Source organism: Notolepis coatsorum (genome assembly GCF_963971535.1).
Source record: "Notolepis coatsorum genome assembly, chromosome: 20".
Classification (NCBI taxonomy): domain Eukaryota; kingdom Metazoa; phylum Chordata; class Actinopteri; order Aulopiformes; family Paralepididae; genus Notolepis; species Notolepis coatsorum.
The window spans coordinates 58862701-58878503 of NC_140184.1; the positions used below are offsets into that span (position 1 = coordinate 58862701).

Genomic DNA, 15803 nt, shown 5'->3' on the forward strand with positions numbered 1-15803 from the left:
GTTGTAGTTAACACATTCCCTGCCACGGTTATATCCATCCAATGTAGGCTCACTGCCACCACTCTAAGCCTATGGAGATGTTCACCTTCTTTGCAGGGCTATAACTTTTTAAATTGTATTGCTAAATTGACATTACTATGGCCCATTCAACATCGATTATCTATCGTTCAGGATGTAGGAACGTTATACTTTTTCATTCATAGATTCTTCCAAAAATACCTTCTAGAATATAAGTATGTTTTTATCGTTTTCTGCAGTAATTCATAGAACGTGAGTTATAGGCATAAACGCATATATAGATGATCAACTGCCGTTTATTCGCAATACACGCTATTAAAAAATTCAACTGTACATGATCGTATACGTTATGATTCATCATGCGCGGATGAAAGGTAAATGCTTTATGTAGTATGGGTGATATATTGATCAGATCGGTTTGCAGTGAAAAGAATAAACAATCAAGCTGAAAGTAACGTTACTGTCCTCTTACCATTCGCCGATGAGACTGGAGGAAAAAGATCCCACTTATTTGACGTCGATCTACTAGATCCACTTCCGGTTTGTATGGCGCAATAAACGCCCAAATCATATAGATTATTGAGTTATGGCAGCGATCCATATGCACGCCAGTGTTTGTCTGTAGTCCCGCAACGATATGTGACTGCCGGACGGATTTCCCAGATGCACCGATGGCCACTTCCGGTTGTAACTCGCCCGATCATCCACCAGGCGGTGGTATTGAGGCGTTGCACTATTGTGCAGGGTCCCACTGTATCACCAGAGGCTGGGTGGCGGAATTATGAATGCCATGGCGAAAAAATTAAATATGATCTCAATATCGCTGTACAGCGTGGTTTGGCAGAATTCGCATGGCCGGCAAACACGCGGTACAACGGGATTGGCGGTGGATGTGTTAACAAAGAGAGGCAGAGTTGATTTAGCAAAAAATAATATAATTTTTTTTTTTTAATAATTTTTTTTTTTCATATTCGAATCCCATGCCCATCCAACGAAGCTTCGAAGCTTCGAAGTATTTAAGACAGCCCTAGTTTGCACCGTTCTGCCACACGGAACTGCGTTCTGGTAGCCTGAAGACTATACTAATAAACTAACCTACACTGTAACACGCAGCACTTTGATGAACATTGTTACTCAGCTGATAGAGTTGTACCCTTCCTGATGACTTGTCGTACAGAACTTGTAAGTCGCTTTGGATAAAAGCGTCAGCTAAATGACTAAATAAATGTCTTTCCTGTTTCTTTTATTTTGAAAACCCCCGACCGGAAGTGTTATAGTGTCTGTTGCTAGCAGCCTAACTTGGGTCGGCCGGTTCTGTGCTTTTCGAGCTAACATAACGTCATTAGTTTTCCAAAGGAGAGGAGAGAAAGACTGTGGCTCACATGCAGCTCAAACTACCTGTTGGAATAAATTAATTGATTGATGTTTAACTTGTCCCTGTGTGTATCCATTACATTTAGTCATTTAGCTGACGCTTTTATCCAAAGCGACTTACAAGTTCTGTACGACAAGTCATCAGGAAGGGCACAACTCTATCAGCTGAGTAACAATGTTCATCAAAGTGTTGAGTGCTACAGTAGGTTAGTTTATTAGGACAAGTGCATGACAGTAAGGTTAGTTAGGGTTAGATATTTTTTTAAATTCTTTTTATAATTCAGATAACGGTTGAAGAAGTGCGTCTTTAGTTGACGGGGAAAGATTGGACGGGTTTCGGCTGTCCTAACTGGGGTGGGTAGTTCATTCCACCATTGTGGGGTAAGGACTGAGAATAGGAGACTTCTCTTTGATGACCCTCCCGGAGCTTGGATAGGAGTAGGTCTGAGGCGGCCAGAAGATGCAGAGCGTAGGGGTCTTGAGGGTGTGTAGTTAGAGACCATTGACCGGAGGTAGGCGGGAGAGGTTTACTCAGCGTCAGGTCAGGAATGCGACAACAGACATCATCAGTCGCTCACAACATTCTTCAACACAGACGATAAGTTTCTAACAAAAGTTTGTTACAATCATTTTCATATAACGCTACTTGGGACAGCTCTGCTGTAAACACTGGAAATAACCTCGGTTTCTATGCCCACACGCAACCACTGCAACTGGGATGTGCGCAAAACTTCACCCTGGACTCTGCAACTGCGCACATACAATCACGGTTACATTAAACCCAGCGCTCGTGTAGACAGCCCCTCAATCTTTCTATGGATTCAGGTTATCTTGGTCAAATGGCTGCAGGGGTCACTTATGTGATTACCATCTGTTTTGGAATGCTGGCTTGTTTGTTCAGCCCTTATTTTATGACTACCTTCATCTGAAGGTATTTAGTGTAACAGAGATGTCTCTCTCTAGCTGCTGGCCACACGAGCCACGCAGAGTTGAGCCCCTCCCACAACCATGATGTCCACAATGAGGAAATACCTCTAAATCAAAGAATAAATAAATAAATACCTCTTCTAAAGCAAAGAATGAATAAAGAAATACCTTTTCTAAATCAAAGAATGAATAAAGAAATACCTCTTCTAAATCAAATAATGAATAAAGAAATACCTCTTCTAAAGCAAAGAAATAAAGAAATACCTCTTCTAAATCAAAGAACAAATAAAGAAATACCTCTTCTAAATCAAAGAACAAATAAAGAAATACCTCTTCTAAATCAAAGAACGAATAAAGAAATACCTCTTCTAAATCAAATAACGAATAAAGAAATACCTCTTCTAAATCAAAGAATGAATAATGAAATACCTCTACTAAATCGAAGAATTGCTTCTTGTGAAATTATTCCTCTACACTACGCCTGTTACTCCTACTATTACTACTCCTACCATTACCACTTCAACAACTACCACAACCGCAGGGCTTGAAATTAGGGCTGAACGATTAATCGATTTTAAATCGAAATTTGAAATGATGCAATTAGCAAATCACAATTTTCTTTAATTTAACCAGTAAGTCCCATTGAGATACAAGATCTCCGTTGCAAGTTGTTTTTTGGCCATGCACCCCCTGTCACCTCCCGACCTAGCTGACGCACCCCCAATGCCCAACATAAAAAAGACAACGCACTCGAGCACAATTGGCAGCACTTTGCCCTCGTCTCTCGGCTTAATGCGACGGATGGGCCTGCATCTGTGCACAAAGCTCTGCAAAGTTTGGTGATTTGGCAATTGAAGACAGTTGAATGCGCAAGTCCTTCTCAACATCATGCAGTCTGGCGATATTTTGTCTTCACTGCTGCAAGCAGAGAATCCAGCCTCGCAATAGATTATAGATAGTTTTGGCGAAGGGCATTAAAATCCTCATGGCTTGCTTTGCCAGGTATGGGTATGCTGTCATTGCCTCGGTCCAAAAATCCACAAGTGGCTTTCGTTTGAACCGCAGCAGCTCCATCAGATGGTCGATCAGCTGTTGCTGCGGTTGTTTTTTTGACAGGAGGGGAAACTTCAAATGGGTTGAATCCACGTCTGAGATGCATCCATAGGTGGGAAATGTGTCCGTAGCTGCTCAGTGAGTTGGTTGAGGTGTTCCGTTAGGCTTTTTACAGGTTCACCCATGACAACTTCGTTTCATCTCCAAGAACGCATGAAGTGTGGAAACACACTAATAATATACGCTTAATATATGCTGCCACAATAATAGCGCACCGCCTATATGGCCTTTTGGCAGGAAGTAAATTGCATTTTGGATACATTTTTTTTTTTTTTTTTATTATTAAAACATACGTTTTTAATTGAAAAGTTTAGTAAATTTCATGATTTACACAGTGAAAATCCCCATTTGAAATAATGTATTTTAGTTATATTTATTAGTAAAATAACACCATAGCACCGCCATTAGCCTTTTCATGTCACGCACCCCCAAGAGGGCTCTCGCGCACCACAAGGGGTGCGCACACCACAGTTTGGGAACCGCTGAACTATAGTATAGTGTGTAGACCTAGTAGTGTAGCCTATAGTGTAGTGTAGTGCATGTGCCGGTATGACATTTTGAGGGTACGATAACCTTGGGCAAAAATACCACGGTTTCACGGTATTCGGTACATTAAAAAATCCCCCATTGAACAAAACTTATTATTACAGTGCACAATAAGCTTTTCTCTAAGTGTTATTTATGAATGTGTGAATTCATCTCCCGCCTCGACTACTGCAACGCACTGCTAGCTGGCCTCCCGGCCACTGCCACTAAGCCTCTTCAACTCATTCAGAACGCAGCGGCCCGCCTGATCTCAAACCTACCGAAGTCGGCCCATGTCACCCCACTTCTTAGGGACCTGCACTGGCTCCCCATTGCTGCACGTATCCGCTTCAAGGCCCTCGACCTAGCATACCGTGCGGCAAAGGGAACCGCTCCCGCCTACCTCCGGTCAATGGTCTCTAACTACACACCCTCAAGACCCCTACGCTCTGCATCTTCTGGCCGCCTCAGATCTACTCCTATCCAAGCTCCCGGAGGGTCATCAAAGAGAAGCCGCCTATTCTCAGTCCTTGCCCCACATGTGTGAATGAACTACCCATCCCAGTTAGGACAGCCGAATCCCGTCCAATCTTTCGCCGTCGACTAAAGACTCACTTCTTCAACCATTATCTGAAATGATAAAAAAAATAAAAAATAAAAAAAAATCTAACCCCGACTAACCTTAATGTCATGCACTTGTCCTAATAAACTAACCTACACTGTAACACGCAACACTTGATGAACATTGTTACTCAGCTGATAGAGTTATACCCTTCTTGCTGTCTTGTCGCACAGAACTTGTAAGTCGCTTTGGATAAAAGCGTCAGCTAAATGACTAAATGTAAAATGTAAATGTACTAGGGGTGGGAATCACCAGTTTAATCACGATACGATATTGATTCTTTGGACAACGATACGATATTATCCGATATCACACAGTCTGCCACGATACGATACGATTCGATTCAGGTGCCTGCGATCAATATGAGACAATATTATGTGCCCATTTAATACAATCAGTAACATTTAAATCAACAAAAAAAAAGGCAATGGAAATATCATGACATTTTTATTTTTGAGCTCTTCCAGACATTTAAATGAAAAACAATCTATTGTTTTTAATACAAATAGACCTCCTGTTCACTGTTTTTGGTTCGTTTTTCTTTTTTTTCTCGATATTAATATCCTATTCACTGTCACAGAGCTGTATTTTGGCTGGAAAAGCATATTGGGAGTCCCAAGGTGCAGTACCGGCCAGATCCTGTTAGTGGGGCTATCCCGAGAATGCACCCTCCCAGTCCCCACTTCTCTCTGCCTATGGCTCTGGGTTAGCTTGTTAGCTCACGCTAACGTAACGTTATCTTCGATCTTTAACGCGACGTGGGCATAATGGAGTGACGAGGATTGCAAAGCAGGTTAGATGCATTGGACCCGTTGTGGAATAAAACAACAGGGACATGTTTTGGGTCACAGAATAGGCACACTAGTCTTGCTCTAGTGACGCTCTAGACGCTACTGCTGTTGATGTTAAACAGAGTTTGAGTTTCACAACACTGGGCGTGGGGCGAAGACGTCGCCGGATTTTCAAAATAAGAGTATCGCAATATGAATCTATCTTTTTACGTGGCATCGATCCTATTTGATTATTGATAATAGATCGATATATCGATCTGGATCGATGTATCGTCCCACCCCTAATTACTACCACTACTGTACTACCACTTCAACAACTACTACTTCTACCACCACTCCCAACAACAACAACAACTCACCAGTCCGGCCTGGGCAAACAGAAGCTGCACGGCGGTCTTGCAGGCACCTCTCCAGCTGGAAGGGCAAACCTGGTTGAGGACCTCTGTGACAGGGGAGTCGTCCCTGGGGGTCACGCCATTCTGCCCCAGCACCTCCTTAATGAGCTGCAGCATGGTGTGCTGAGGAGGAGACAAAATAAAGAAGTGTGAAATTAACAGCTTGGAACCCGGGGGGCTACCGATAACCCTGGATATTACTACTTAAAAACACCCAATCCCTTTGTTGGTTTTATTATTATTATTTTTTTTTACTACATTAACCCCTTGGGTGCAGTTCACGAGAATTCTCGTTTCTGTGGCCCAACGGTTCAGTGCCAAAAAACGAAGATTCTCATTTCTGGGTCATTATTTCTTTTATTCGCTATTGCCATTCATAATCCATCGAGGCAGGCTGTCCTGAATGGTTTTGAGATCGCAAACGTCCAATACCGCCGCCTAACGCCTTGCGGCCGGTATCATTGGAAACGCTCTGTTTTAGCCTGTACGTCGGTCTAAAAAATCCGGTCCGGGTTTTCCTATTCGGGGAGGAGTAAGGTTTATAACCAGTGATGGGAATAACGGCGTTATAAATAACGGCGTTACTAATGGCGTTAGTTTTTTCAGTAATGAGTAATCTAACGGATTACTCTTCCAATCTTAATAACGCCGTTACCGTTACTGCCAAAAAATGCTGCGCGTTACTACTGTATGATTGAAGCAGTTTTCACCAGACAGATCTCTGCGCCAACCGCCAACACACACGCCGTGCATCGCCGACACACACGCCGCACATCGCCGACACACACACACGCCGCGCATCGTAGAAACACACACACACGCCGCGCATCGCAGAAACACACACACACACACACACACACGTCGCCAACAAACAACAACAACATTCTCCCCCACTGATCAAATAAAAAAAAATAAACATACCGGTACTTGTTCGGACTGATCATCTGAGCTCCTCTCCAGTTAAATCCAAATAATCCTCTGCCATTGTTGTAATATGTCATCTGTTCTCTAGTATTTAGTCTCGTGCAGTTAAACCCTCTCTAGAAGGGAAAGTGAAACTTATCAAGCCTATAAGTTGTTAAAGGGGCAGTAGGCAATTAATTTACTCTGGATGCCTGAACCAGAATGACACCAGAATCACTGACTACCACGGCAAGCCTATAGAAAATTATTCTATTTAATAATAATAATTATAATAATGATCATAAATATAATATATTTAAAAAAAAGTAATTAAATTTTTTTATTATATTAATAATAATTATAAATATTTTTTTTCTGTTGTACCGAACTCGTACCGAACCGTGACCCCAATACCGAGGTACGTACTGAACCGTGGCTTCTGTGTACCGTTACACCCCTAATCTATTGTGTTTGTATGATCCACTGACTATATAAACATAGTAATTATAATATCTACATATACATGGAATTTGATTGGAGGCTAGTCTCACTTTGTCCCACAGCAACATTAAAATAGTTTAGATTTGTGTATGTTGTTTATGTAAAAAATTTACTTGAAAGTAATGCAATAGTTACTTTCTGAAGTAACTAGTTACTTTTATAATTTGTAACCGAGTAAGTAATTTAGTTACTTTTTGGAAAAGAACTAGTAACTGTAACTAGTTAATTTTTAAAAGTAACTTGCCCAACACTGTTTATAACACATGGCTTGGGGAAAACCAAGCACAGCGGATTCATGTGCTTTCGTGGATCATGTTGGATACACGATCGACATCAATACTTGGAATGGCGATCAGATAATTGGAATATTCTTTTAGCAGTACATCATAGTCAAGGTAAGTGCTATATGTTATCAATCTTGCGTTGATCCGAGCATGCTTTCATTGTGATCCGTGTGTGTCCTGTAATGTTACTCCACAACGTATGCCGTTAGTGACGATCGAAGCATAGAACCCCCCCACCCACCCTTTCATGCATGCATGATGAAACATAATACCGATAATATAGCGCCGCTTTCAGATTGATTGTTGATCCAAGTGAGAAATGGCACGATTTATAGTGAAATGCAGTAAACGCTGCTTAGGCGTTTCCTGGGATTACACAGATTTACTCTAAAACTATACTCATATTCACCACGGTATAAAACGGGAATGTATTGATGAAAAAATCAGTTTTTTGCATCTTGACTGGAAGAAACTCAATGACAATCGACTATATTATTAGATCCATAGCTATAATATTTAATATAGTTTTAGCACTGCAAACACCGGCATGTATTCCCATTCATTAAAGCGCTACACACGGCCCACAGCGACCTCTGGTGAACGGCACTGGATGTGTTAACATTTTGGGCGCCAGCCGCTTTAGCTATCCTTGTACCTGTAAGGACACCGCTGTAAGATATAGGGATTTTCACTGTGCGTCGCGGTGTTTTGAGGGCTATATCTATATTCTATATTATAGCTATGGAGACAATACTATGGCTCATTTGACATTAACTATCCATCGTTCAACATGTGAAAAAGAAAAATCTTTTCATGTATACGTTCGCGTGTTATACCATGGTGAATATTGTATAGTTTCAGAGTGATCCTGGCTAATTCCTGAGAACGGCGCTATGGAGCAATATGTGCATACCAGATAAGGAGTGGAATCAAAGCTTTAAAGATATCTTCCACTACATAAAATCACCCTTTTGGCAGGAGTATGCTCGGAAAATAAATATGAGGTACTTTAGAACACCATCGAGTATGTCCAAATTCGCACAAAATGATCCCGGCTGCTGGAGGGAGTGTGGGGAGAAGAATGCTGACCATACACATATATTCTTCACATGTAAAAAAAAAAATACAAATCTACTGGTCAGATATTTTAGACATAATGGAACAGATGTTCGAGAAAGTGGGTATAGAAAAACATGATATTGTAGAAATCGTCGGAAAGGAGAGACGCACAATTTCTATCTTGCAACAACACCAAGTAGTGTGTCATTTATTATCCTTTTAGCACAAGTGACAGCTGTCGGATCTATGCCGTGCTAAACTCTGACAGCTCCTCGTCACCAAACATTTTATCAATGACATTCCACCAGCGCGTCTTCTCTAAGCCCAACCCCCAAAACCAACCTCATTAAAGTGACAGTGCCCCATCAATACATGAAAACAATCTAATGGTGAATTATGTCCATAGCACCCACTACATACGTCCCCCCAGAATTCATCATAACAAAGAATTCATCATAACAAAAGAAGTCAATGAACAGGAGGGCGGAGAACTCTGCCATAACGGCTCCGCCTGACCCCTGTAGCGGCCGGCGCCGGTGTAGGGAAAACCTTAAGGGCCCTACGGCCACTCGGGCACAGGATAGGTGGCGAGGGGGTCTCGCGGGCCTTACTCGGAAGACGGGGCAAGGTAGGGGGTCATCCCCGCCGTGGGGGCTGGGCCAGTCCAACAGGTGATGTGGTCGGGCCTGCACCATGACAAGGCTCTGGCCATAGCTTATTTGTCCCGACAGCGAGAGGCCTTTCGTCAACGTGGAGACCTGTGTTGCGGCCTTTCGCCCTGCGTTCCTTTTGTGCAGGTAAGATTAATGAAAATGTCATGACATTACCCCACTCTTCCTTCCTTCCCCTCCCGAATGTTTTGTTAATAACAATGTTTTTTTCCAGGCAAAACATATGCTACTTCACAACATTTGGAGATACGACATGTGCTGTGTGTGAATGTCTTGGTCGTTTGTGTAGCTTGGGTAGCGTTGGGCCGTTGGCCAAAGCTGTGTGTGGCCTGGTGTCACAGTACCTGGCTAGCCTATTTAGCTGGTGTCGGCCATTGGCTCCTTGCTGCTTTGGTTTCTCTGGTATAGACCCTCTTCTCTTTGGATTTAAGTGTTGATCTTTGTCCTTTTGGATCTCTCATACATGCTCTCTCTAACACACACACACATGCTCTCTCTCTCTCTCATACATGCTCTCTCTCTCTCATACATGCTCTCTCTCTCTCTCTCTCTCTCTCTTTCTAACACACACAGTCTGCCTATGGCGGCCTTTCTCGATGGCTAGGCTGTGCTCAAGGATCTTCAGTCACAGTGCTCAGGTATTCTGCCACTGTGTACTCTCTGTTTAGGGCCAAATAGCATTTCAATTTCTTTCCAATGTGTCTCTCTCTCTCTCTCTCTCTCTCTCTCTCTCTCTCTCTCTCTTGGATTTAAGTGTTGATCTTTGTCCTTTTGGATCTCTCATACATGCTCTCTCTCTAACACACACACACGACAAACACACATGTTCTCTCTCTCTCTCTCTCTCTCTCTCTCTTTCTAACACACACAGTCTGCCTATGGCGGCCTTTCTCGATGGCTAGGCTGTGCTCGCTGAGTCTGTACCTAGTCAAGGATCTTCAGTCACAGTGCTCAGGTATTCTGCCACTGTGTACTAAGGCTGAGCCCGAACCCTGTTTTTAGGGTTCGAACGTTCGCCAGGGTTTATCGAACGAACGTTCTTTGTAATTTTTTTATTAAAAAAAGGATTTTATTACATTTTTTTTTTATATAATTTTTTATTTTTTGTATTATAGATCCTACGGAGGGCGGCATTGCATAATCTATTGGTGAAAAAACATGTTGTTTACAGTGGTGGCTGTTCATGTAAACATGTAATTAAACAAAGCACTCAGAAGAAAATAAACAAGCTACTGAGTACTGCATAAAGTTCCTACTTATGATAAACAATAGCCACGTAAGGGGCTAGATAAACAAATGCATTCGTTTTGTGGCATTAGCGTTATATAGTTAGTGTTACACGTTCAATAACAGGTATTCACTCTTGGTCGACGGGAAGGAGAGAGGCGCGCGCCTCAGCTCCTTCCACCGTCTACCTAGGAACGGGGGACGACAGAGAGACACCGGCGGGGTGCCGCCGGGCTCCCAACACGCCTGCCGCCCGTCCGCCCTCGGCCAGAGTTGTTTACAACGCAACCACCTCCCGCCATGAAGCTCGCGCTCCGTGGCCGAAAAAGGCTGGTAATTCATTAATGATCCTTCCTCAGCGGGGAGCTACGGAGTCTGTTCACTCTGTTGTGCTTCTCGGTCTCGCAAGCAGATAAATGTATTGCCGGAAGTAAAAAAATAAACAAACGCTTGCCGATTGGTGGTAACAGCAGAGGTGGGTGCAAGCGGTGTGACGTAATTGGCAGAATCGCCTGTCAATCAAAATGGTTCTATTGCATTGGTTGAGACAATAGTATCCAGCTACAGCCCGGCAGAGACCACACTGGTTGAGCCGAGCGCACTCGGGGGACGCGCCGCTTCACATCGCCTCAACGTCGCGCGCCTGCCTTTTTTTTTTTTTCACCGAACGTTCGAACCTATTAATTAAAGTCCGAATGTCAACGTAACGAACGAACGTTCGAACGTTCGGGCTCAGCCTTACTGTGTACTCTCTGTTTAGGGCCAAATAGCATTTCAATTTCTTTCCAATGTGTCTCTCTCTCTCTCTGTACACTGTATATTGACTGTAGAACGGGAGCTCTCTCTCGCTCTCTCTTTTGCTATATGTTGACTGTATCATGCCCCGCCTCGGGCAGCGCTATTATTTAAGAATATGTTGACTGTATAAAAAAATATATATATATATATATATATATATTTTTTTTTTAACCTTTGGGGGGGGGGGGGCTCGCGTTAAATCTCGCACAGGGCCTCGCATTTCTCCCAGGCGGCCCTGGGTGCATGATACCCCACTCTTCCTACTAGACTACCAAGCTTTTTCTAACGATCGGATTTTCGGGGTAAGATACTGACTGCCTGCTAGGCTTGCTGGCTAGCGACGTCCTCTGTCTGCAAGATAGCAGGAGGCCAGGCTGGGGGGGTGACACTTACTGTTTTTAGTTTGAGATTATCTGCGGCTGACTCGTTGAAGGACACTCCTTTGAGAAAGTGGGAGCCGATCTGCACAGGGATGGTGGGCAGCTCACACTGAATAGGCTGGGAGGTGGTCTGCATTCTGCCTGCCTGCTGGGCCTCTGGCTCACTGCAGCAGCCCTGAGAGAGAAACACAATGTTAAAAAGACCTCCCAAATAGCAGTGAGCAAGAGCAGGTTTGGTTTTCGTGGGTTTTGAAAAGAAATGGGATGGATGCTGGGGGTGGGAGGGACTTGATTTGAATATTAACCAACAACAATGGGGTGGCGTTGACGTTAAGCCTTCACTCCATTGTTGACGACCAGTGGGAGAGGGGAGATGAGGATCTTATTTTAAACGGGTCAGTGATTTTGCTGTTTTCCAAGAATAGATAACATCATTTTGATATAAAAATACAAGAAATGCATTTTTGTCACTGGTTAGACATGCATCAGTACATTGCTACAATACATCCAGGGAAAAGAAGAAAAAGTTATTTTATCCCGCATGGCAAACACATGAGAAAACATAAGGACGTGGATACAATGCAAAGTGACACCAGTGTATGTATGCACATACAGGACTCCCTAAAAACATGGCATCTCTTTATTTTTGTCATTTTCTTAAAAAAAAATTCAATACAGAACATGCAAACAAGAACATTCATGAAATGAAAAAAAGGGGTATTCACCATTCTTTTCTCTGTATTTCACATAATCACACAAATCCTGGCCTTGTGGGCCTCACCAATTCCCGCCATGTTCCTCAAGCCTTTCCTTCTGAAGTCTCAATGCGTACGTCAACTAGGGCTGAGCGATAAAACGATAATGATAATTATGCTATATATTTTAATAATTGCTATCGATCAATAATAAAAAATATATATATAAAAAATATAATAATAAATCAATTTCTTAATTTTTGACAGTTTTAAAACCAGAGACAGTGGACAGACTTGTCTTTCTTGCCTGCAACTTAAAGTAATGGCTTTGCTTGTCCAAATGACAATATTGACCAAATTGACATTTCTTTTTCTCTTGGCCATTTATTTTGTTTGCTTTGTAATTTAAAATACAGTTTGATAGGGCGGCTACGTGGCGTAGTGGGCAAGGCGCTCGCCACGAATGCGGAGACGCTGGGCTCGCCTGTTCGAGCCCAGCGCTCCACATTGCTTTCAGTTTAGCTGGTCGTTCATACTAATACACATTGGCCGTATTAGGGGGTGGGAAACTGATGGGTGGGGATCGGGCGTTGTGGACAGCGACTCCTACAGGTCGGTTGGTGCACCTGCGCAGTAGAATCAGGAAGTGTCGGGGGCAGCGTGAGCCTCCCACGCGTTACTCCTCGCCACTGAGAGATCGAGCTGCGCAGGTGAAAAGATGCGACTGCTGTTACCTCAAGTACCGGAGGGGACTTGTGCTATGTATGACTTAGTCCACATTGCAGCCGGCTTGTGGGAGGCAAGAAACAGCGTTCGTGACAGGGGAGGGTTGAATTGGATGATACGAAATTGGGATGGGAGAAAATATAGAAAATGGGAGAAAAAGTGGATAAAAAAAAAAAATACAGTTTGATACCGTCTGTACACAGTAGGCTATTTGTGCTAGCAGAGCTAGTCTCCAGTCGCAAGTCACGGTGCACATGTGCAGTGGTTTGTCCACCAAAAAAGCGCCAAAAGATAGAAAAGAAACGAGCAGAGCAGGAACTATTCAACTCCCCTGGAGCCACAGCCAGCAGAGAAGCCCGTTTACTTTCGCTTTTAAAACAGCTGCAGCCTGAGAACTGGAGTGTGAGGGGCTGTAACACTAAAGATGGCGGCAACGTCAAAGAATTGCTGCAAAATAAACATAACATCTGTTTAAAAAAATATATAGTATTATACATATTTTTTTAACTCTCTCTCTGCCACGCATTAGCCTCATCCTGTAGCAGCTACCGCCAGCGCTGTAAACGGTGGGAGTCGCTCACTTTGTTTGCAGGGCTATAACTATTTAAATATTATAGCTATATATGCAATACTATGGCCCATTTGACATCGAGTATCCATCGTTCAAGATGTGAAAAAGGAATATTTCTTCCATCCATACATTGTCGTTTTATACCGTGGTGAATATAAGTATAGTTTTAGAGTGGTCTAGGGCAGTGGTTCTCAACTGGTCTAGCCTCGGGACCCAACATTTTCCTTAGTCATTAAGTCGCGACCCAAAATTTTGAACCACTATGATTTATGTAAAAAAAAAAAAAAAAAAAGCAGTAATACGCAATCTTTCAAAACATGAAATAAACACAAAAAAGTGCAACAAAAGTGCAACTATTGCTAAAAATGAAATAAAAGAATAATAAATAATATATGCTTCTTAGCAGATTTCTTAGCTTAACATAACAGACCTACATTTGGGGGAACTAATGGGATAACTGAGTTTGCAACAAAAGTGCAACTAGGGCTAAAACCCAATGAAATAAAATAATAATAAATAATATGCTTCTTAGCAGATTTCTTAGCTTATCATAACAGACCTAAGTTTGGGGGAACTAATGGTAAATGGCTGCTTTTTTATATAGCGCTTTTATCCAAAGCGCTTTACAATTTGTTACTCACATTTTACCCATTCACACACCGATGGCGGAGGCAACCATGCAAGGTGCCAACCTGCTCATCGGGAGCAATTAGGGGTTAAGTGTCTTGCTCAAGGACACATCGACACGCTGCCTGGGAGGAGCAGGAATCGAACCGGGAACCTCCGGATTGCCAGACGACTGCTCTACCTCCTGAGCCACTGTCGCCCCTAATGGGATAACTGGGGTTGCAACAAAAGTGCAACTAGGGCTAAAAACCCAATGAAATTAAATAATAAATAATTATGCTTCTTAGCAGACTTCTTAGCTTAACATAACAGACCTAAGTTTGGGGGAACTAATGGGATAACTGGGATTGCAATAAAAGTGCAACTAGGGCTAAAAACCCAATGAAATAAAAATAATAATAAATAATATGCTTCTTAGCCTTAGCTTAACATAACAGACCTACGTTTGGGGGAACTAATGGGATAACTGGGGTTGCAACAAAAGTGCAACTAAGGGCTAAAAACACAATGAAATAAAATAATAATAATAAATAATATATCCTTCTTAGCAGACTTCTTAGCTTAACATGCAGGGAACTAATGGGATAACTGGGGATGATGTTTGCTCCTGACAAGAGTCTCAAAGTCTGGGGTGATGGTAGACAAAGCAACTCTGAGGTCATGCTCAATGTCCAATCTGTTCCCCCGCTTTGTCTTCAGCTGGACCAGAGCTGAGAAGCCACTTTCACAAAAATAGGTAGTGAAAAAAAAAATTAAAAAAAAAATTATTATTTTTTTTTTTACTTTTTTTTTTTACACACATCCGCGACCCACTCAAAATGTCCCCGCGACCCACTTTTGGGTCGCGACCCACCAGTTGAGAAACACTGGTCTAGGGTAATTCCTGGAAGACTAGTTATAGGCCACAACGCATATTATACTTAATCCATTGGCATTTCGTCCCTATACACGCTACAATAAAAAATTCAAGTGCATATGATCGGTATATTATGTTCCATCATGCATGCATGAAGGGGGGGGGGGGGGGGTCGTTTATGATTAATTGATCGTCAATAACGGCATTCGTTAGTACAACAGCATACGCTGATCAGGGCGTTGGCTATGAAAACAATGGACAACCAAGCTGAAATTGACGTTAAATTGCTCTTACCTGTGGCCAATGAGACTTCAAAAAGAATATTCCAATTAATTGATTGCCATCTGCTAGATCGTATGTCCATTTGGCCCACGTCATAACCCCCAAAAGCATAATGAATCTGGCGTCCCAAAGGCGATTCAATGCGATCGGGTGTATATCTTGATCCACGTTACAAGATAACTCCGCCCGGATGACTTTCAATGACGCACAGAGACACAAAGGGAGTGCAAATCGGCCGCATACCACCAGGCGGCAGTATCGGACCGTTGCAATCTCAGACACATTGGCACACAGTACCACAGCATACCAGGATGAATTATGAATGGAAATGGCGAATAAAAGAAATAACGATCCAATAACAAGTATACGCGTTGTTGGCGTTATTCGATTGGCAGGCTATAATGAGTATACTCGTTGTTGGCAGCCATTGAGTTAATACTTAATTAATAAGTTAATAA

The 15803-nt window shown here is 42.6% G+C and overlaps 1 protein-coding gene across 1 annotated transcript in view; it reads right to left on the reverse strand.

The window, feature by feature from the left end:
• Positions 1–15803, reverse strand: part of garre1 (granule associated Rac and RHOG effector 1) — a 101867-nt gene that overhangs the window by 15911 nt on the left and 70153 nt on the right. The window contains exons 6-7 of the mRNA XM_084337799.1: positions 11602–11763; positions 5730–5888 (exon numbers count right to left, since the gene is read on the reverse strand). Coding sequence (XP_084193925.1) covers positions 5730–5888; positions 11602–11763 — 321 coding nt within the window. The remainder of the gene's footprint in view (positions 1–5729; positions 5889–11601; positions 11764–15803) is intronic.